This window comes from Rhinolophus sinicus, chromosome 18, assembly GCF_057876585.1.
Source record: "Rhinolophus sinicus isolate RSI-liver-muscle chromosome 18, RSI-T2T, whole genome shotgun sequence".
In the NCBI taxonomy this organism is placed as follows: Eukaryota; Metazoa; Chordata; class Mammalia; order Chiroptera; family Rhinolophidae; genus Rhinolophus; species Rhinolophus sinicus.
The window spans coordinates 68669-87468 of NC_142518.1; the positions used below are offsets into that span (position 1 = coordinate 68669).

At 59.1% G+C, this 18800-nt stretch overlaps 1 protein-coding gene across 3 annotated transcripts in view; it reads right to left on the reverse strand.

Moving 5' to 3' along the window:
• Positions 1-18800, reverse strand: part of PPP2R3B (protein phosphatase 2 regulatory subunit B''beta) — a 37383-nt gene that overhangs the window by 6141 nt on the left and 12442 nt on the right. For 2 of the 3 annotated variants that reach the window (XM_074323889.2, XM_074323891.2), the window contains exons 2-6: positions 14630-14815; positions 3183-3286; positions 2858-2960; positions 1451-1525; positions 186-272 (exon numbers count right to left, since the gene is read on the reverse strand). In XM_074323889.2, the coding sequence (XP_074179990.2) occupies positions 186-272; positions 1451-1525; positions 2858-2960; positions 3183-3286; positions 14630-14815 (555 nt within the window). The remainder of the gene's footprint in view (positions 1-185; positions 273-1450; positions 1526-2857; positions 2961-3182; positions 3287-14629; positions 14816-18800) is intronic. The other variant, XM_074323890.2, reaches the window with a different exon arrangement.

Genomic DNA, 18800 nt, shown 5'->3' on the forward strand with positions numbered 1-18800 from the left:
ACACAGATGGGAGGATGGACGGCGTGGACAGACGGGTGGACAGACAAAAGGAGAGATGGGCGGGTGGGTGGGCACAGACGGGTGGAAGCACGGACACACGGATGGGTGGGTGGATGGAAGCACGGACACACGGATGGGTGGGTGCACGGGTGCCAGCGGCCCTGCGCCCTCTGCCGGCCGCCCACCTGCAGGAAGGAGCTCCTGCGGAGCTCGGCACAGGTGATCCTCCCTGACCAGGACCGGTTCACGGTGTAGAATATCCTCTGGATGACCTGCAGGAGACACGGCTGTCAGCCGAGCGCCGGACGCTGGGGCGGCAGAACCCCCACGTCGCCAGCAGAGGGCGCCCGCCCCACACGTGGGGGACAACTGGGCGGGGCTGAGGTCCCACCTCCAAGCGGCTGCGGGGACGAATCAGGAAGCAGGAGGGGCTGCAGGTGAGCTGCACTCGGGCCTGAGCACGACAGGGACACACCTGAGCCGGTCTGGGGCCGTGGGCAGCAGGCCTGAGGCCTGGAGTCCTCCTCACAGTAGGATTGGTTAAAACACACACACACACACACGCTACGAGCACTTCTACAAACACTGAAGTCACCACTGGATGAAAAGCATGAGTTTATGGGTCCAGTGAGATCCCCATTAAACAGACCCTGTGCATACAGGGGCTCAGCGCTGGTCTGACGGGGTCTCCTCACCTCTCCTCACCCACGATGTCCCTTCACCTGTCCTCTCCCAGGACGTCCCCTCACCTGTCCTCACCCGGGACATCCCCTCAGCTTTCCTCACCCCGGACATCCCCTCACCTGTCCCTGTGCAGTGACGACCCAATGTGCCTATCACATGTTGCTAGAAAGGCTGGGTTAGGCTCTGCCCTGGATATTCTCGTATGGTGACGACCCCTAGTGACGGTTTCAGTGGAGCACACCCAGTGCATGGATGCACGGCACATAGGGCCACTCATGCCCAGTGCAGGGCTGGGGTGGACATGACACCCACTGTAGAGGACAGACCCGCATCCCCAGGCTTTGCTCGGGCTGGTGCAGAGGTCCCAGGGGGCAGGGCTAGGCTGTGCGTGGTGTCCCTGGGGCAGGCCAGTGAGTGGCCGGCACACAGTGCTCCAAGGAGCAGGTGAGCACTCCCTGACACAAGGAGTCCCTCCGGCCAAGGGGCCCAGGCTGACCGTTTCTGCGCAGGAGGGCCAGTGGGGCAGCCCCATGTCCACCTGACCGCTCCTCTGACCGCTGCACACGCAGCCAGGACCGCCGGGCTCTGGAGAGCTTCTGCCCACGTCTGAGATGGTCGCCCCTCGTTTACCCCTCCCATGAGCCCCACAGAGCAGGAACCACCGACATCTTATTCCCGGGCAAGGAAACGGGGTTCACATTTAGCCGGGACGGGCCTGGTCCCAAGGCGCCTAGGAAACCTCGCGGGCAGCGGCCGCCATACTCACAGTGGTGATGTAGCGGGAATGGAACTCGGACGCCTCCTTCAGGAAAGCCAGGCCGGGGTGGGTGTTCACCACGTCCTGCACACGGGGACAAGACACAGATGTGGGCGGCCCGGCATCCGCGCTCACGCATCGGAACCACGCAGCTTCTGCACTGACACGTGCAGCACACAGCTGCTCTGTGAAACCACGCCGGATGTGTGACTGCGTGAAAGCAGCTCGTCCGTGAGCTAGGACAGCGCATGACAGTTTATGTGGAGCTGTCACCCTCACCTCTTAGCAAATTTCCACCGACACGTGAATACACAAGGACCGCCGTGACATGTATAATTCTGAAACACCCTCATTTGACGAAATAGTACAATCCCAGCAGCCCTTTGTCCCTTCTCCTCGAACTGCTTGGGAAGTTTCAGTCACTCATGGTAATTCAGGGAACAGCCAGTAACGCTCTACAGGGACCGTCTGTAGTGACCACCACCCATGTGTAAACCAACGCACTGAACTGCTTCCAAAGGAGTCAGACCAGCCTGGGCAGGACCAGCTCCACAACCTGTTTCAGGTACAAGGACGCACCCTGTGGTGCTTTGCCCTCCCTCTGTCTCAGGGACTCCACTTCCTACAGGTTCACAGAACAGGAAACATCTGCGCTGTCCTGCCAGTAGGACCTGAACAGCAAGGAGGCAGCACCCGAGGGAGGCAGCCAGACTGCCAGCCCGCGTGTGGTGTAAGTTGTGGGGAGCCATGGTTACAGGAAACTCTGAGCCTTACAGAATGGCTCGGTTTATGCTACCTGTTTCCTCCCCCTGAGGCAATTGTCTCTGCCTGAACCTGTGGGGAGCTTGAGCTTGTATGCTGCTGAGGAATTTGGTGGGAGCGGCCAGTTCCCGGACACAGAAGGCTGATGCCTATCAGGGCAATTGATAAGATAATTACTTGTGAGAGTTTCGGTGAATGTTGTATCCTCTATGTGAAAGTTAAAGAATTTACATTTGTTATGTTAATACATACTTGCACGTGTTCAAACTGCTTATATGGGAGCAGTCAAATAAACTTAGGATCTTCAGGATCACTGAAGTCCGCGATCGCCATCATATGTGAGAGTGTCTTTTATTCATTCCCACTCCCCCATTCGGGAACCTATCGACTCGTGGCGGCTGGCCCGTCACAGTAAGTGCAGGAAGGGGGTGCAGTGCGTGCAGTGCAGACCAGGGCCTGCCTGCAGGACGGGGGAGGTAGGTGCGGTGTAGACGTGGGGTGAGCTGCATGCGGCGTAGAGGTGGGGTGAGATGAGTGCGGGGTAGATGAGGGGAGTGAAGTGTGTGCAGTATAAATGAGGACGAACCTACAGGAAGGGGTGAGGCACATGCAGTGTAGACAGGGGAGGTATGTGCAGTGTAGAACAGGGCTTACCTGCAGGAACGGGATGAAGTCCTCCTGTACCAGGTAGTTGCAGCCGGGGTTCATGAGTAGATGGACGAACCTGGCTGCGTCGTCGTGACAGTTCTGAAGGACCCTGGAGAAGACGGGGTGTCGAGTGTCTGCACACACGTGTCCACACCGCCCGCCACCGCGGCCCAGGACGGGGCGTGAGCAACAGCAGGCCCCAGAAGGGACAGCACAGTGTGCCCCAGGCCTGGAGGTCACTTTCCTTCTCTTGCTGCCCTAGATGGACCAGCCGCGATGGAGGGGGGGCCGTGCCCTGTCCCCTCCCCTGACCCCCTAGCCCACAACTCACTTTCTCCACATGGCCACGAACTTGTGCACCGACACCGAGCCCGTGCGCTCTCCCCCGGCCCCGCAGAACAGAGGTGCCTTCCAGTACAGCGGGCAGCCGCAGGCCTGCAGGGGAAAAGGCGGTGAGCAAGGCCCCGCCCACCGCGTGCTCCCACAAGGACCACGAGGCCCCAGACCCCTGCTGCGAAAAGAGCAAAAAGCACGGACCTCACCACCAGCAGAGGTGAGGTGAGCGTCCGCGTTCATTTCCGCGTACTGGGGACAAGGACACGGGCTGGGGCTGCAAACAGGGCTCACGGCTGCCAGGACAGACCACCTCCCTGAGCAGGACACACAGCTGGCAACTAGCAGGGCCCCAGCTGTGGAAATGAAGCAGCTTCTCAACGACCCACGTGCGGGTGGATGACCGTGTAAACCGGGGGTGGGGGGGTGGGTACCGTGAATATGACCAAAGTGACATCACATATCGCATCTCGCGGAATGCAGCCTTGACCAGGGTTAGGTGAAGCCCGAAGCCTCTATCTCAAAAAAGCAACAGAAGATGGAAAAAGTAAAAAGCAGACATGAAAGAAAAAGAAAGTAAACATTAAACAGAAAATCAACAGAAACAAAAATCAATTCTTTGAAAAGGCTCTAAACAGTGCGTGAGCCCTTACGTAGCAAACCTTCAAGAACAGAAAGGAAACACAGGTGCCCAGTGTCCCCGGCGAACAGAGGCCCCAGGATGCATCGCTGACAGGACTCGGGGAATGGGTGTCACTTTGTGCCCATGAAGGTGCGACAGGAGTGAAAGGGACAGCCTGCTGGGTTCACGCATCTAAGCTTCAGGAATCTGTAAGTTTAAACTTTCCCACGAGGACAATTTCAGCCCAGAGGCTTCGTCAGCGAAATCTTCCCAGTACTAAGGGGGTAGCCAGTGGGCCGCAAAGTGTCCCGAGAACCCGCACGAGGGACGCCGCCGGGTCCTGTTTATTAACTCGGTAATCCATGTATGTGTACATGTATGTACGAGTATGTATGTTTCTTTGCCCAGGTCATGTTTCGAGGCAGCACGTCCTAGACTCTGACACGGGTCAAGGACACAAGGAAAATTACGGCTACTCATCAGTCATGGACACGGACACAAAAATCTACCCCAAATCCGCGTCAGCAAACTGAACTCAGTAAGAAAAAAACAATCACAATGAAAACAAGGGACCAGGAGACTAAGACGCGTAGAAGGGACACAGGTGTGCACAGAAGACGGAGGCTCACGTCACACAACGCGGAGCTGTGAGTCGCCCTCCCACCCCCACTGGAGCTGCCACAGGAAAGGCCAGTGGGGGATCCCAGGCCGGGAGCCGAGGGACACACGCACGGGTCCCAGAGCGAGAGGCAAAGGTCTCGCGTTAAAATGCGCCACGCGTGGGTGCGCGCCAGTCCCAGAGGTACAAGGTGCAGAGTCAGCCAGCATCTCAGCCTAGGACGGTCCACAGGACGCACTTACGTGTCGCTCGCTGGCGACCAACCACTAGAAACGGACATTGCTAACAGCGCCCCCTGTGAGACGCATAAAGAAAATCAGCTACAGGTAAATCTCACCCCCAACGCCTGAGACACGTCTGCGGAGCCAAGCCCGGCGTCAGAAGGTGAAGACCCCCCCAGGGAGGGCCTTCCCGGGCTCCTGGGCGGGGACTCAGCGCTGCGGAAGTGTCAATCACTCCCCAAACGACCTGCCCGACATTCCGCGGAGCCAATCGCCAAGCAGCAATGGGTTTTCTTTGTAGAAATGGACAAGCTCCCTGGAAACCTGCTATGGACACGCAAAGGGCGTTCAGGACCCGCTGCAGATACCTGCCTGGGCCAGGGAGCTGTGTCCTACACAACTAGACTGAGAAACAACGGCTTGAACCGGAGTGGGGGGTGGGCGGAAAAAGGGGGAGAAAAACGAAAAACAGCTGCAAAGCCTTTTCTGACAAAGGACTCGGGCAGTTTTTAAAATCTGCAAATCGACAGAAAACGGCGGACAGCAGAGAGCAGTGGTTGTGCACAGGCCCCCACAGGAAAGGCGTGCCCACAGGCTGTGAAATGGGCTCCACGTCAGCACTGCTAGGGGCAGGTAAAGCGGGTGTATCAGGAGATGGCCAAGGACACGCCCACGGGGCTCACGCTCAGAGGACACCCAGGCGCTGGCAAGGGAACATGGGAGGGGGCCCTGCGGGGGGCAGGGGAGCGTATGGGGGGGGATGGGCCAGGAGGGGGCACACCATGGGGGACGGGGACGGGGGTGGGACACGGTGGGGGAGGGACACCGGCCTGGCAGCGTGTGTGTACTGAGTGCCCACGCACAGACCCCACAGCCACGAGCTGTCCTCTGAGGCATAAGCCCACACAGCTGGGGGTCACGCCCCCACAGGGCCCAGGATGGTCCGGGGGCTTCCTGTGTCCAGCCCCACATGGGACCTCCCATGGCCGCAGCAGTGACCAGGGGAACATTCATGCCCTTTGGGGTGTCACCGTGAAGGTGGCACGAGGGAGAATTGGGGTCAGAGCTCTAGCCATGGTCATAGCGCGACCAGCGCTCAGGACAGCTGTCCCCCCATAGCAGGCGTGCATGGCTGTTGCAGGTGCCAGTGAGAGGGGAAGGGAAGTTTGTGCTGCTTCCATGGGAGGGATCGTCCGTGAGGCCGGCAGACGCTGCTGGCACCTGGAGGGGATGAGCGGGCAGCATGCACAGGGGGACGAGCGGGGGGTCAGCAGCACAGTGGGCATGTCGCACGGCTGGTGGTCCCATGACTGAGTGGGGGCCTCCCGGACTGAGGACGGGGGTGTGGGCACTGGCACCTCGTGGCTCTGCGCACTTCCCTGCAGGGTGACAGCTGTAGTCACCAGGCCCCACAAGGACTGGGGACCTGGCGCCCCAAACCTACACAGGCCCACAGGCCAGCAGGAAGGGTCCCCGCAGACTCAGTCACGTCCCAGGAATCTGCAACAATGTTCCTAACTGAGTGGGAGAAACGTTACCTCAAAGATGCAAAGGGTACAAGGAAACACTACAACATTATGAAATTGTCACCCCACAGGGAAAAAAGTGACAAGACTCTCCTCTATAAACGTCACCTAACGTACACACAGGACGCCTCCCTCTGCAGGCCACCTGCCGATGTCCACCCCGTCAGGACACGCAGTGCTGCCCTCACCAGCCCCTCCCGGCCTGACAGCCACCTGCCCAGGCCCACACCCATGGCTCCCTTCCCGGTCCCTGCGGCGTGGCCTGTCCCAGCACGTCACCTCCACGGGCTGACTCGTGCCACCTGCGGCCTCCAGGCCTGGCTGCTCTCAGCACCGTACACCTGAGAGCCGGGTACGCGTCCTGTGTGTGGCACAGTGACGCCTGCGCACCTGCTCTCTGCCTGCGTCCTGATACGGGCCTCCTGAAGCCTGTGCAGTCCCCAGACTCAGGGTTGCTGGGGGCACCTCTTGTCCCAGCTGCTGGTCTCTGACCTGGCTCCTGACACGGGGCTCCTCAGGTCCCTGGACTTTCCTGGGCGACAAGAGAGTCTGTGGTCCCAGTGACATGACTCTGGGTGGGGCGGTCGCCAGGAGGCCAAGGGCTGCGGGCTGAGCTGATGGCCGTCGTGTCCTCGTGAGGAAGCCGCCAGCAACACCCCTGAGGTGACAGGTTCAGAGCTTCTGGGTTTGCACACGCCCATGGCCAGGAGGGTGACGCACCCCAAACCCCGGGGACAGAGCTCCTGCACTGGGACCCTGCCACCTCGCCCCGTGTAGCCTCCTCACCGGACTGTCCCTCTGTCCTTTGCATGTCCCATAGTAAATTGGTAAGTGTAGGTGCTTCTGTGAGTTCTGTGAACTGTCCTAGCCAATTAGGGACCCTGGCGGGGGCCGTGGGAACCCCCTGAACTTACAGCTGGTCGGTCAGCAGCACCGGTGACAACCTGGGGTCTGAGACAGGCACCTGAAAGGGGACAGCTTCCTGGGGCTAAACCTTTAATGTGGGGGATCTGATGCTCTCTGCAGATAGAATGTTTGAGAACTGAGCAGCAGTGGTGCGGGACCCAGCTGGTGTCTGGCAACACGTCTGCTCACACGAGGACCCAGTGTGCAGACAAAGGACACAGTTTTCCTTCCGCCCATCAACACTGTTTCTTTTCACCGCCCACCTGTGGGCCTCACATAGACAGCTTTGCAGCAAGCGGCCTCGGCAGATGGACACTCAGCCCCCCGAGAGCAGATACGGCCCACACGACACGCCCGCCAGGGCAGGGAGCAGACGCCTGGCCCAAAGGAGGAAAAGCAGCTTCCTTCCGTCGGTGAGCTCAGCACCCCTCGCTCGGTAATGGACAAAACAAGGACGAGACCTGCAGAAACTTCCAACCCAACTGTGCAGCTCACTGGGGAGCAGCGCCCATGCCCACCTGCTCAGGGCGTCACCGGGACAGACCAGCCTCCGGCCACAGAGCCCGTCTGTATACATTAAAAAGGCCCGACATGAGGGGCCGGCCCGGTGGCTCAGGCGGTTAGAGCTCCGTGCTCCTAACTCCGAAGGCTGCCGGTTCGATTCCCACATGGGCCAGTGGGCTCTCAACCACAAGGTTGCCAGTTCAATTCCTCGACTCCCGCAAGGGATGGTGGGCAGCGCCCCCTGCAACTAAAAATTGAACACGGCACCTTGAGCTGAGCTGCCGCTGAGCTCCCGGATGGCTCAGCTGGTTGGAGTGCACCCTCTCAACCACAAGGTTGCCTGTTCGACTCCCGCAACGGATGGTGGGCTGTGCCCCCTGCAACTAGCAACGGCAACTGGACCTGGAGCTGAGCTGCGCCCTCCACAGCTAAGACTGAAAGAACAACAACTTGAAGCTGAACAGAACCCTCCACAACTAAATTGAAAGGACAACAACTTGACTTGGGGAAAATAAATAAATAAATAAGTAAATAAATAAATAAAAATAAATAAAATCATTAAAAAAAAAAAAATTGTTAAAAAAAAAAAAAAAAAAATTGTTAAAAAAAAAGGCCCGACATGAGTGTGTCTGCCGGCACCCCCACAAGTCACACATCACTAACAAGACGATGTCTGGAGGAGCTGCACGTTTTGAAAACGGAAACAACCACATGCTAAGTACCTCCTTAGCCACATGAGAGTATAGGCGGGAAATGGAAACCCTGACCCACGGACGTGTGGGCGCTGGTACGGCCGTGCCCAGGACGAAGCGTGCAGCGTTTAAAGCTACCTGAGCTCAGGGGAAAGGCTGGACGGCAAAGGGCCTCACCAACAAACTGGGAAGAGAGGAAGTCAAACTCGTGTGAGCGGAAGAGAGGGAAGAAGACACAGAACGCCGACATCAGAAGTGCAGAGAGCACATCAGCACAGACCCTGAAGAGTGGGATCCGACAAACATTACGCCAGTGAATCCCCAGCTTAGAAGAACCGGGCAAACCCTCTGAGAGACGCAACGTGTCACGGCTCAGTCAGCAGCATGGAAACAGCATGTCTGTTAGACGACACAGAAACTGCAGTGAAGAACCTTCCCGGAGAGAAAACCCCCAGCCTGATGGCTGACTGGTGAGTTCCAAACATTTTGGTAAAACAACATGGATTCTAAACGAATGTGCAGGAAAGAATAAGGAACACCTCCCCTTGACTGTGTGGGGCCAGGTGACTGTGATACCAAACCACCAAAGAAACGACAACAACACTACAGACCGTCGTGTCTCGTGCACCTGAACCCCTGACGAGACATGAGCACGTGTCTGAAAGCAGACACGGGAGGAGGCGGGACTCCCGCAGAATCCACGTGATCACACAGCAAACGAGACGACCGCACAGCCGTCTCCGTTCACGCACACAAGCACGGGACGATGGTAACACACAGGCGTGATTTTCAAAGTAAAAGAGCACTCAGCAAACTAGAAATACAAGGGCTCTCACAAGGGCATCTATGAAAACCCCACAGCTGCCATGCGGCCTGGCGCTCCCGAGATGGGGAAGGGCTGAGGGTGAGGGCGTGCGAGCTGTGCCCACCGCGGGCACCGCAGCAGGCAGGGCAGAGAGGCGGGCACGAGGCGGCCAGCGGAGCGGTTCCATGGTCTGCACCAAAGACGGCGGGGGTGCCTACCAGACTCCATACTCTGAAAAAAGGGAGCGAACAGCCAGTCGGTGAGGTCACAAGCCACACAGTCAACATGAAAAGCTCAACGGTCAGAAACTGAAGTAAAAGTGCTATTACAACGGCAGCAAAAACATGCAACAGTTGGTGACGCCCCAGGAGTCGTACACGTGAGCAGACGAAGATGCTGACTGTTTCCTTAGGGAACTGCCCATTCAAACAGCAGTGAGGAATCGCTCCACACTCATGGAATTTGGGGGTTGGCTCCCCAAATTCTCATGCGGAAGCCTAACCCCCACGTGATGCTGTCAGAATGTGGACCTTTGGGAGGCAAGCAGGTCGGGAGGGAGGAACCCCCACGACGGGGTGACTGTCCTTGGAGCAGCTGCACAGAGCCCGTCACCAGGCCTCCGGCCACGTGAGGCCGCGGTGAGACGGCGCCGTCTGCAGGCACCTGACCTAGATGTGCAGCCTCCAGGCTGTGAGTATCAGGAGTCGGGGTTCACAGGCCCCGTGCGTGCAGCGCTGTGACAGGCTGGAGCTCAGACAAACGGCGGCAGGGAAGGTGTGAGCAGAGCAGGGTGCCGAGGGCGTGGGGCAGCTGGGCCCCGCGGCGGGGAAGCAGCGCTGCAGTGCGTGAGCTCACCTGGCGGCTCCTCACCCCCTCCAACCGCCGTCAGCACGCGACCCGGCGGTTACACGCACACACCCTGACACACACCCTCACACTCACTCACACACCCTCACACTGTCACACACTGATACACTCTCTCTCACATGTACACACACGCTGATACACTCTCTCTCACATTCACACACTGACACACACTCACATTCACACACACAGACACACTCACTCACAGACACACACACTCACACTGACAGTCACACACTGACACACACACAGATACACACCCGGAAAAGAACTGAGAAGGGGCTCAAAGAAATCCTTGTACTCAAGTGTTCACGGCAGCACGAGTCACAGCTGCCAAAAGGCGGGAACAGCCCCAACATCCGTCTACGGACGAGCAGAAAAGCAGAGCGGGGTCCATCTGTCCACACAGGGGAACATTACACAGCCAGGAAAAGGAGGGAGGCACTGACACTCGCCACCCTGTGGAGGGACCCTGAGGACACCATGCTCAGGGAGTGACAGGCACACAAGGCCACCCAGCGTGTGACTCCATTTATGTGAAACGTGCAGAACAGGCTCCTCCACAGACAGGCAGTGGGTTAGGGGGAGCGGGTGGAGGAGGGAGGGGGAGTGACAGCTCATGGGGACGGGTCTCCTTGGGGGTGATGGAATGTTCTGGAAGTAGTGTAATGTTTGCGCAACACGTATAAGTAATAAATGCTTCTAAATTGTACATTTTTAAATGGTTAATGTGCTGATGGAATTTGATGTGAATTTTACCACAACAAAAAAGAACACCTACTGTGTGGCTGCTCATGTGAAATTCTACAATGGTCCTACTCAGCCACGGTGACAGAAAGCCGAGCAGGCAGCCTGGGGGTGGGGTGTGATGGCGTGGAAAGGAGCACCGTTCAGGGGACGCCGGAAATGCTGGTCCCCCGAGTGTGTCGGTGGTTTCATGGGGTCCGTGTATGTCAAAGCTCAGTAAACTGCACCCATTAAACACATGCTGTTTATCGCACGTCCATCGACCCTCAAAGAAGAGACCAGGAAAGGAGAAAGGACACGGATGAGCAATGAACATGTGGGCTGGTGTTCACACACTGTCCGGGACGTGGACAACAAAGCCACCACAAGTCCCCACGCCCGCGTGGCTGAGGTGAAGGGCCGGCACGGCCTGGCTCACGTTCCACACTGCGCAGCAACGTGAGGACCCGCTGCGGACATGCCGTGATCTCCAAGACACCACGTGTAGTGCAAACACAAGTATGTGTGTACACACACGTACTCACATGTATGCACCCACATTAAAAATGAAACAACAATAAAACCAAAGCTATGAAAACAACCACTGAAAGGAGAGGAAGAGAACAGAGTCGAACAGACAGGGAAAGAATCTGGACTTATCTGAATATATCTGGTTCTTCAGTTTTAACCTTGGAACCAGGTATGTTTCTACAAACTACAAAACAAAAATGTAAAACTCCTTAGAAAGGCCATCCCTAATAGAATGAACACTTCCCACCCCAAACTCTAAGAGCAGTACTGTCTCACCTGACACCAAACCCAGACGGAGTCACAAGGAAACGACAAGCCAGCCTCCCTCAGGAATGTAGATGCGAAAATCCTCCACGAAATACCAGCCAACAGAAGGCAGCAACACACGAAAAGGGTGACACACCACGACCAAGGGGGAGTCATTCCAGGAATGCAAGGTTGGTTTAACACTGGAAAAATCAATATATGACATCTCAACATATCAACAAAGTAACAAACCAAAACCACACGATCGTTTCAATAGACACAGAAAAAGCATCTGACAAATACGATGTCCTTTCTTGATAAAAACACTCAATAAAGTAGGACTAGAAAGGAACGTCCTCAAGCCAATAAGGGGCAGCTATGAAAACCCCACAGGCGACCTCATGCTCAGTGCTCACTGACTGCATCCCTGCCCCGCGAGACCGGGAACAAAACAAGACTGCCCACACCTGCCCTCTGCCCACCACTGGGCTGGGGGTTCCAAGGGAGCCGTGACACAAGACAGACACACAAAGGCACCCGCTCTGCGGAGGAGGCAGCAAAACGACTTCTGCTCACACATGACGTGATCACGGACATACGGAACGTGGACGAACACACTACAAAGTAACAGAACTAACAAATGAGTGCAGAAGGGCGGCAGGGTGCCAGACCAACACATGAAAAACAACTGTAGTTGTAAACACCTGTGGTGAACACCCTGAAAATAAAATTCGGAAAACAACTCCATTTATAACAGCAACGGAAAAAAATACTTTGCAACAAATTTAACAAAAGACGTGCAAAACTCCTATGTGACAAGTACAAAACCTTGTTTGAAAGAAGCTAAAGATGTAAACAAGTGGAAGGCATCCAGGTCCGTGCACCAGCGGACGTAGGCCGGGGAGGGTGCACCACCCCCAAGTGATGTCGGGAGTGAACGCAGCCCCCCCTTCAGAATCCGGCCGCCATCTCTGTAGAGAGTGGCAAGCGGATCCTAAAACCCCACAGAACCGCAGGGGCCCCAACGGCCCAAACAACTGGCAGAACACAGTCGGGGCACTGCCCCTTCCCGACTGCAGAAGACAGCCTGAGCCGCAGTGACGGAGCCACGTGCTGCAGGAGGGACACAGAAACCCGGCCCGGATCAGAGCCCTGTGACACCCGCCCTGGAGGGGCACCAATGTTCACCAAGGGGCAAGACACTCCCTGGGGAAGGGGCAGTGTCTTCAGCAAATGGTGCCGGAGGATGGGATTTCCATGTACAAAGAATGACGCTGGACCCCTAGGTATAAAAATGGACTCAATGTGGATCAAAGAGTGAGACACAGGAGCTAATCCTGTAACTCAGAAAAAACCACAGTGTTCATGACCTGGGATATGGCCATGACTTGCGGGCTACGATCCCAAAAGCACTGGCAACAGATAAAAAATGACCTAAAGTGAAGTTCACCAAGTTAAAAACTTGCATGCATTAAACAACACTGTCACAAAAGTGAAAAAAACAACACAGAGAATAGGAAAAAATAGCTGTACACCACATATACGACAATGGGCTTGTATCTGGAATTCAACAACGTGACAAATACCCCACTTTAAAATGGGCTACAGATCTACACGGACATGTCTCCAAAGAAGACGCACGATGGCCAATCAGCACATGGAAAGATGGCCCTGTCAGTAGTCCTCACAGAGAGGCCAATGAAAGCGCAGTGACATGCCACCCGACGCTAGGCTGGGACGTCTGCAACGGGAAAGACGGGAAAGACGGCGTGGGCAGGGAGCGCGTGCAGGATGGGTCCCGCCGGGCCCTGCTGGGGGGGGGCTGCCGGTGGTGCACGGTGGTGCAGAGCAGCCGGGGCCTCAGCAGGCTCAGCAGTGGGACACTGGGCCCAGCAACTGCGCTGCTGGGTGTACACGGCCCAGAAACGCAAACATGTCCACAGACACTGCACGTGGGTGTTCACGGCAGCCCACGGGTGGAACCAGCAAACACACTTCAGTGGATGAGACACAGAAAGAACAGTAAGAGCAGGGAGGTCCTGACCCGAAAGCATGCTGAGTGGGACCACCAGACACAAACAGCACTTAGCGTGACACCCCACATGTGTGAGACGTGCACAGCAGGCAGGGCTAGTAGTTTCCTGAGAGGGATCCAAGCATCGTGAGGTGACAGCCACAGGGTGCAGGGCTGCTTGTGCAGGTGGCCACACGGGCTACAGTGATGGCTGCACAACTCCTCTGAAAACGCCAAGGCCACTGAGCTGTGCCCTTTAAGGGGGCAGCTGTGTGGCTGGGCATTTTGTCCCAATAAAGCTGCTACAGAAAGAAAAAGGGCTACCCCTAAACATGGAAAGCAGGAGGACGCACGTGCGGTTAGTGAGCACACACGGCAGGAGAGCCTTCTCAGGATGGACACGGGGTCAGCATGCAGACCAGAGAGGAGGTGGACAGGAGGTGGGGAGGAGGGGGGAGGGAAAGGGGGAGGGGGAAGGAGAGAGGAGGAGGGGAGGAGAAAGGGGAGGAGGGGGGAGGGGGAGGAGAGAGAGAGGGCAGAGCACGCCCCGTGGCACTGCAGGCAAAGGGCAGGCAGGAGCAATCCACGCAGGAAGCCCGAAAGGCAAAGTCAGAATCGCTTTCTGAAGCAGGTGGCCCACAGGCAGGGCGGGCCGGGCAGGGGGTGGGCCGTGCCCAGCAAACAGCCAGGAGGGCCCGGGCACTGGAGGGGAGGTGGGCAGGACCCCTCACATGCTGCTGTGGGCTCTTCCTGGCAAATCCGACTGTTTCAGGCCAGGTGAGAACGGCCTGGGCCCCAGGGCTGCACCTCTAGGGTGACCGTAGACAAAGGCAGGGGACACAGGTCCCTGGTGGCACAAACAGCAGGGGACATGGTGTGTTCCGCTCGGACAGAGCAGACGGCGCTGCGTCCGCACACGCCAACGTGGGTTATCAGGAAACACGCTGTTGGGAGCAGAAGCCACGCTGCCCGACGACGCGCGCAGTGTGGCAGCATTTCGGGGCAGCTCAGTCACATGCGGGCGCCGTCACACTCCCAGCACCTGGGCGCTGACACAGGCGGCTGCGACCTCTAACACGGAGGCGAAAGCACACAGGGCCTGTCTGCTGAGAGCAGGAGCCTGGCCGCCAGCCGTGAGCACGCCGCTCGCTCAGGGGACACGCACGCACCTTGGCCACGCGGCCCATGTCCTCCATGGTGGCCCTCTCATGCGGGAACTGGGCGAAGGTCCCCTCGATCCTGGCGATGACGGCGTCTGTGCTCACGGCGCCCTGTGGCCGGCCTCGGGGGAAGTAGAACGCGGGGATGCTGTGGCTGGCGGCAGGCGGCAGGGGCTCTTCCTTCTTCGTCCCAACCTGAGAAGGAAGGCAGGGGACAGCTCCGTGAGGTCTCGGGGGCGCTGGGGACGGCCTCTGCACTCGTGCGGGAGGAGGGTCCCACACCCGGCGAGCAGGAACGCACCGAGCCCGCCCGCCCTGAATCTGGACGCGGAACTCTGGACAGTCCCTGCGGGCCGACGTGTCACGAGCCCCCCACACACGGGGTCACACACCATGCTGTGCCTCTGGCGACTGCTGACACGCAGGGCTGGGCCCCCTGCCTCGGGCGGGACCCCAGCACAGCCATCGGGGGCAGGGTCCCCTGGGGCCTGGCAGAGTCAGCGCAGGGCCCGGGGACGGGCAGGTGCCCGTGGCGGGACAGGGATGCTCGTGTGGAACTCACACCTGTACCCGCGGGTCCCACCCCCGCACGTCTGACAGCTGCACACGTGCCCACCCACCCCCGCCTGCGCACGGCCCTCCCAGGAAGGGTCTGGGCCTGCGTCTCACTCTCACAAGCGCGTGGCACATCCTGTGCAATGAATGGAGTGGGACAGGGCCCGGTGTGGCCAGAGCCACCCAGACCCAGAGCCGACCCCGTTCCAGGGTCTAACTCCGAGCTGGGAGACCTGCCGCACCTCAGACACAAGTGGAGTCAGGACGCCCGCCCGGGGACGTGACGCCTGCGCTCACCGGCTGGTCGGGCTGACTTACAGGTCAGAGGGTGCTTTGTAGACAAAACAGGGTTGCGCTTTAAAACTACAGAGTAGAAGTACTGTTACGGAACGCCTGCTGAAAGCTCGCCACAAGCGGGGCACCAGCGGGTCTGGGGGCTCTGATAGGGGTGGGGGGTGGGGATACGCACCAAGGCTCCTTTGTGGCCGCGCTCAATGAGCCGCTGTCCCGGCACTGTGGGCCCTGGCTCCCAGGGGACACAAGTGTCTCTGTGCTGACCTCTGGGTGCCAGAAACAGCTGCCCTGAGCCGCAGCTCACAGATGGCCACCGAGAACCATGCATCCAGTCGTCCCCGACTGGCAGTGACGGGGAAGCACCACCCAGCCTGTGGACACAACTGCAGTCCACACCCTGCATTCTGTACACTTGGGGACACGAAGCCACGACCTGACGTGGCAGACACAGCCCAAGGTCCTCGCAGTAACAGCTGGAGGAAGGGGTGAAGAAGGATGCCGGAGGCCAGGGGGGACCGACGGGGGCTGGAGGGTCACCAGACGACCAGAGGACATGGCCTGAGAGGGACACGGTCCCCCCACAAGGTCTGGGGACCTCAGTGCACAGGGCCCGACAGGCCCCTGGGGAACCAGCAGACCGATGGGCGTGCAGGGGACACACACTGGACACACAGGCATTCACAGGCCCGCATGGTGGAGAGCACGCTATGGCTCACACCTGTAGGGACACACAGCACAGGAGGGCCCAAGGACACAGCTGCCCCAGCAGGGTCCCCGCAACGAATCCCAGGGCTCACACGTCCCAATCGCCCTTCCTGTCCCAGCCGCCCTTCCTGACGCAGGGACGCCCAGCCTCACACCCACAGGGGCCGCAGCGCAGCGCCAACCAGCACTTTCCACCGATACGGCCCGTTCCGCGCCCTCTGCTGCGTGCACGGAGCTGCGGGAACCTGCGTGGGGCTTCAGGATCCCGTCCCGCCCCCGGGGCCCCGATATAGGGCCTGGGGCAGCCTCCTCGCCCCATCTCAGGGACAGGCCTGTATCCTAGGACATCAGGACGCGCACCTGGCCGGCCCATCAGGCCCTTTCCCCACAGGATGACGGATGACAGCACGCTGCTGGGTCCCCCTGTCAACCCCAAAAGGGCGGGCTGTCCCGGAGACGCCCTGCACGCAGCATGCCACGACCCACGCTGCCCCCTTCTGTGCAGAGGTGTGGACACTTCCTGCTCATAGGCCACAGACAACGGCTCCAGAAACTCAGTGCCACTCGCGAGGAAAACCCCGCGTGTCTGCGCACACGCCCCGGGCTCGCGGCGTCTTTACCACCAGCAACACAGGTTAGAAAGCGCGGCGAGGGTGGCAGGCTGGGCCCTGCGCCCCCGGAGCTCGGCCCAGGGGACAAGGCGCACTCTTTGCGCCTCGGTGACCTCGCAGTGAAACGGCCAGCAGCTCCCACGTGCATCCCGGGCTGCGCAGCGCCACGTGAGCGCGCCGTCCGGTCGCCGTGACCACGCGCGCACCTCCCGGGTGAGCCGTCCCCGCAACCGGCTGCGGTCACTGCAAGGCGAGCCAACGGCGCGAAGCCCCGCTCACCCCAACCGGGAACCGGAACACGAGGAGGCCGGTCTCTGGCGATCTGTGCGCCGCAGCGCAGGCATGGGCACGCGTGGGGCGTGTCCGCGCGTCCCGCGGCCCGCAGTTCTCGCGGGAATTCCCGCCCACAGCCCACGAGAGCGCGCTCGCCTCCGGCCAGTAGCCCCGCGCGGTCCACCCTCAGGGGCACACACTGCGTTCCCTCATTTGGCACCACCTTCCCGGGACTGGGGTTGGGCGCCCAGCGTTGGTTGCACAGGCGGTCACGCTTCCTGTGCGTTCTCCGCTCAGGTGCTGTGCCCAGCACTTGGGGTGTTTTTCTTCCCAATCTCCAAGGCACCATAAATGTTCACCGTGGGGACTTTGGTGCTCTGCCCCGGGCACCACTGGCCGTTGTGCGTGGTTTGTGGTGTTTGTTGCCACGCTGGCGTTTCAGTTCTGAGCCACCTTTTCTGTGTCCTTTCTCTGACAACGACCACACGATGTGGGAGCTACGGGAAACGGAACCTCAGCCGAGCTCCGTGCTCGCAAACCGGTGGCACTGGGCACTGCTGGGGACGAGGGCTGAACTTGGTTTGGCGACCAGCGGACCCTGCGGGGCTGAGAGGCGTCTGAGACCAGGGGAGGCGCACACCTGGGGAGGGAGACTTGCAGGTCGTGAGAGACGGGGAGGGCCAGCTCCAAGGGGGACGGATGCCGCCGTCTCGGGCTCAGCCCTGTTTCAGGGAGGAGAGATGCTGGACAGGCCACCAGAGGAGAGGGTTCAGCCTGGACACCAGGGCACGGGAAGCCCAAATCCTGGGCACAGACGCAGTACAGAGGAAACCCAGACCCCTGGAGGAGATGGGGAGGAGGAAGTGAGAAGATCGCCTGCCCCCACGGGGGAAGGTGACAGAGGAGGACACCTGCACAGGGGAGCGAAGTGGCCACGGGGTGACGGCCCGGGAGTGTGAGCTGCACACGCACAAGTGCAGGAGGCTTTGGTGGTGGTCTCTACAGGCCCCTGCAGAGATCCCTTTAGCCCCCCACCCCCCCCAGCAGGAGGCTGCCCCCCACGGGTGCCACATGTCCCTTCCCACCCCACCGTGGTGACCCACACCCCAACCTCCACACTGCTGCCCCTTCACAGAAACTGTCACCCAGGAGACCAGACAGCACCAAACCCCGCTCACCACAAAGCACCCCCACCTGTATCTGTACCCTCACTCCCGCCCAGTGCAGACTGGTAGTGGCTGGGAGCAGCAAGGTCGTGCAAGGAGAAACCCATCCTCATCTCAGGGCTCAAAACAGTTCCCAAAGTCCTAAGGAAAGGAGCGGTTCACGGCCAGCAATCAGCAGACACACGTGGGAACAAGGCAGCGTGAGGGCCCGCCCGCCGGCAGAGACGGAGCAGGATGGGGCCACAAAGCCTGCAGGCTCTGGAGGGGCAGAACACAGACCCACACGCAGGACGACCGTGAGGCCCACGCCCGACACACGGCAATGAGACTGGAGAACACCTGACAGACTTTCAGAAACAGCCAGAAAAAGGGGGGGGGGCATAATCTTCAAAGGAGGAAACAGTCAGACCTGCAGGCAGCTTCTCCACAGAAACAGCAGATACCAGAAGCCAGAGAAAAACAGCTGCCAACCTCCACCTCCACCACCGTCCCCTGAAGGTCAAGAGAGAGGGACACTGAGACCCTTTTAGATCAGGAAAAACCACAAAACCAAGAGAGCCAAACGACCACAGGAGT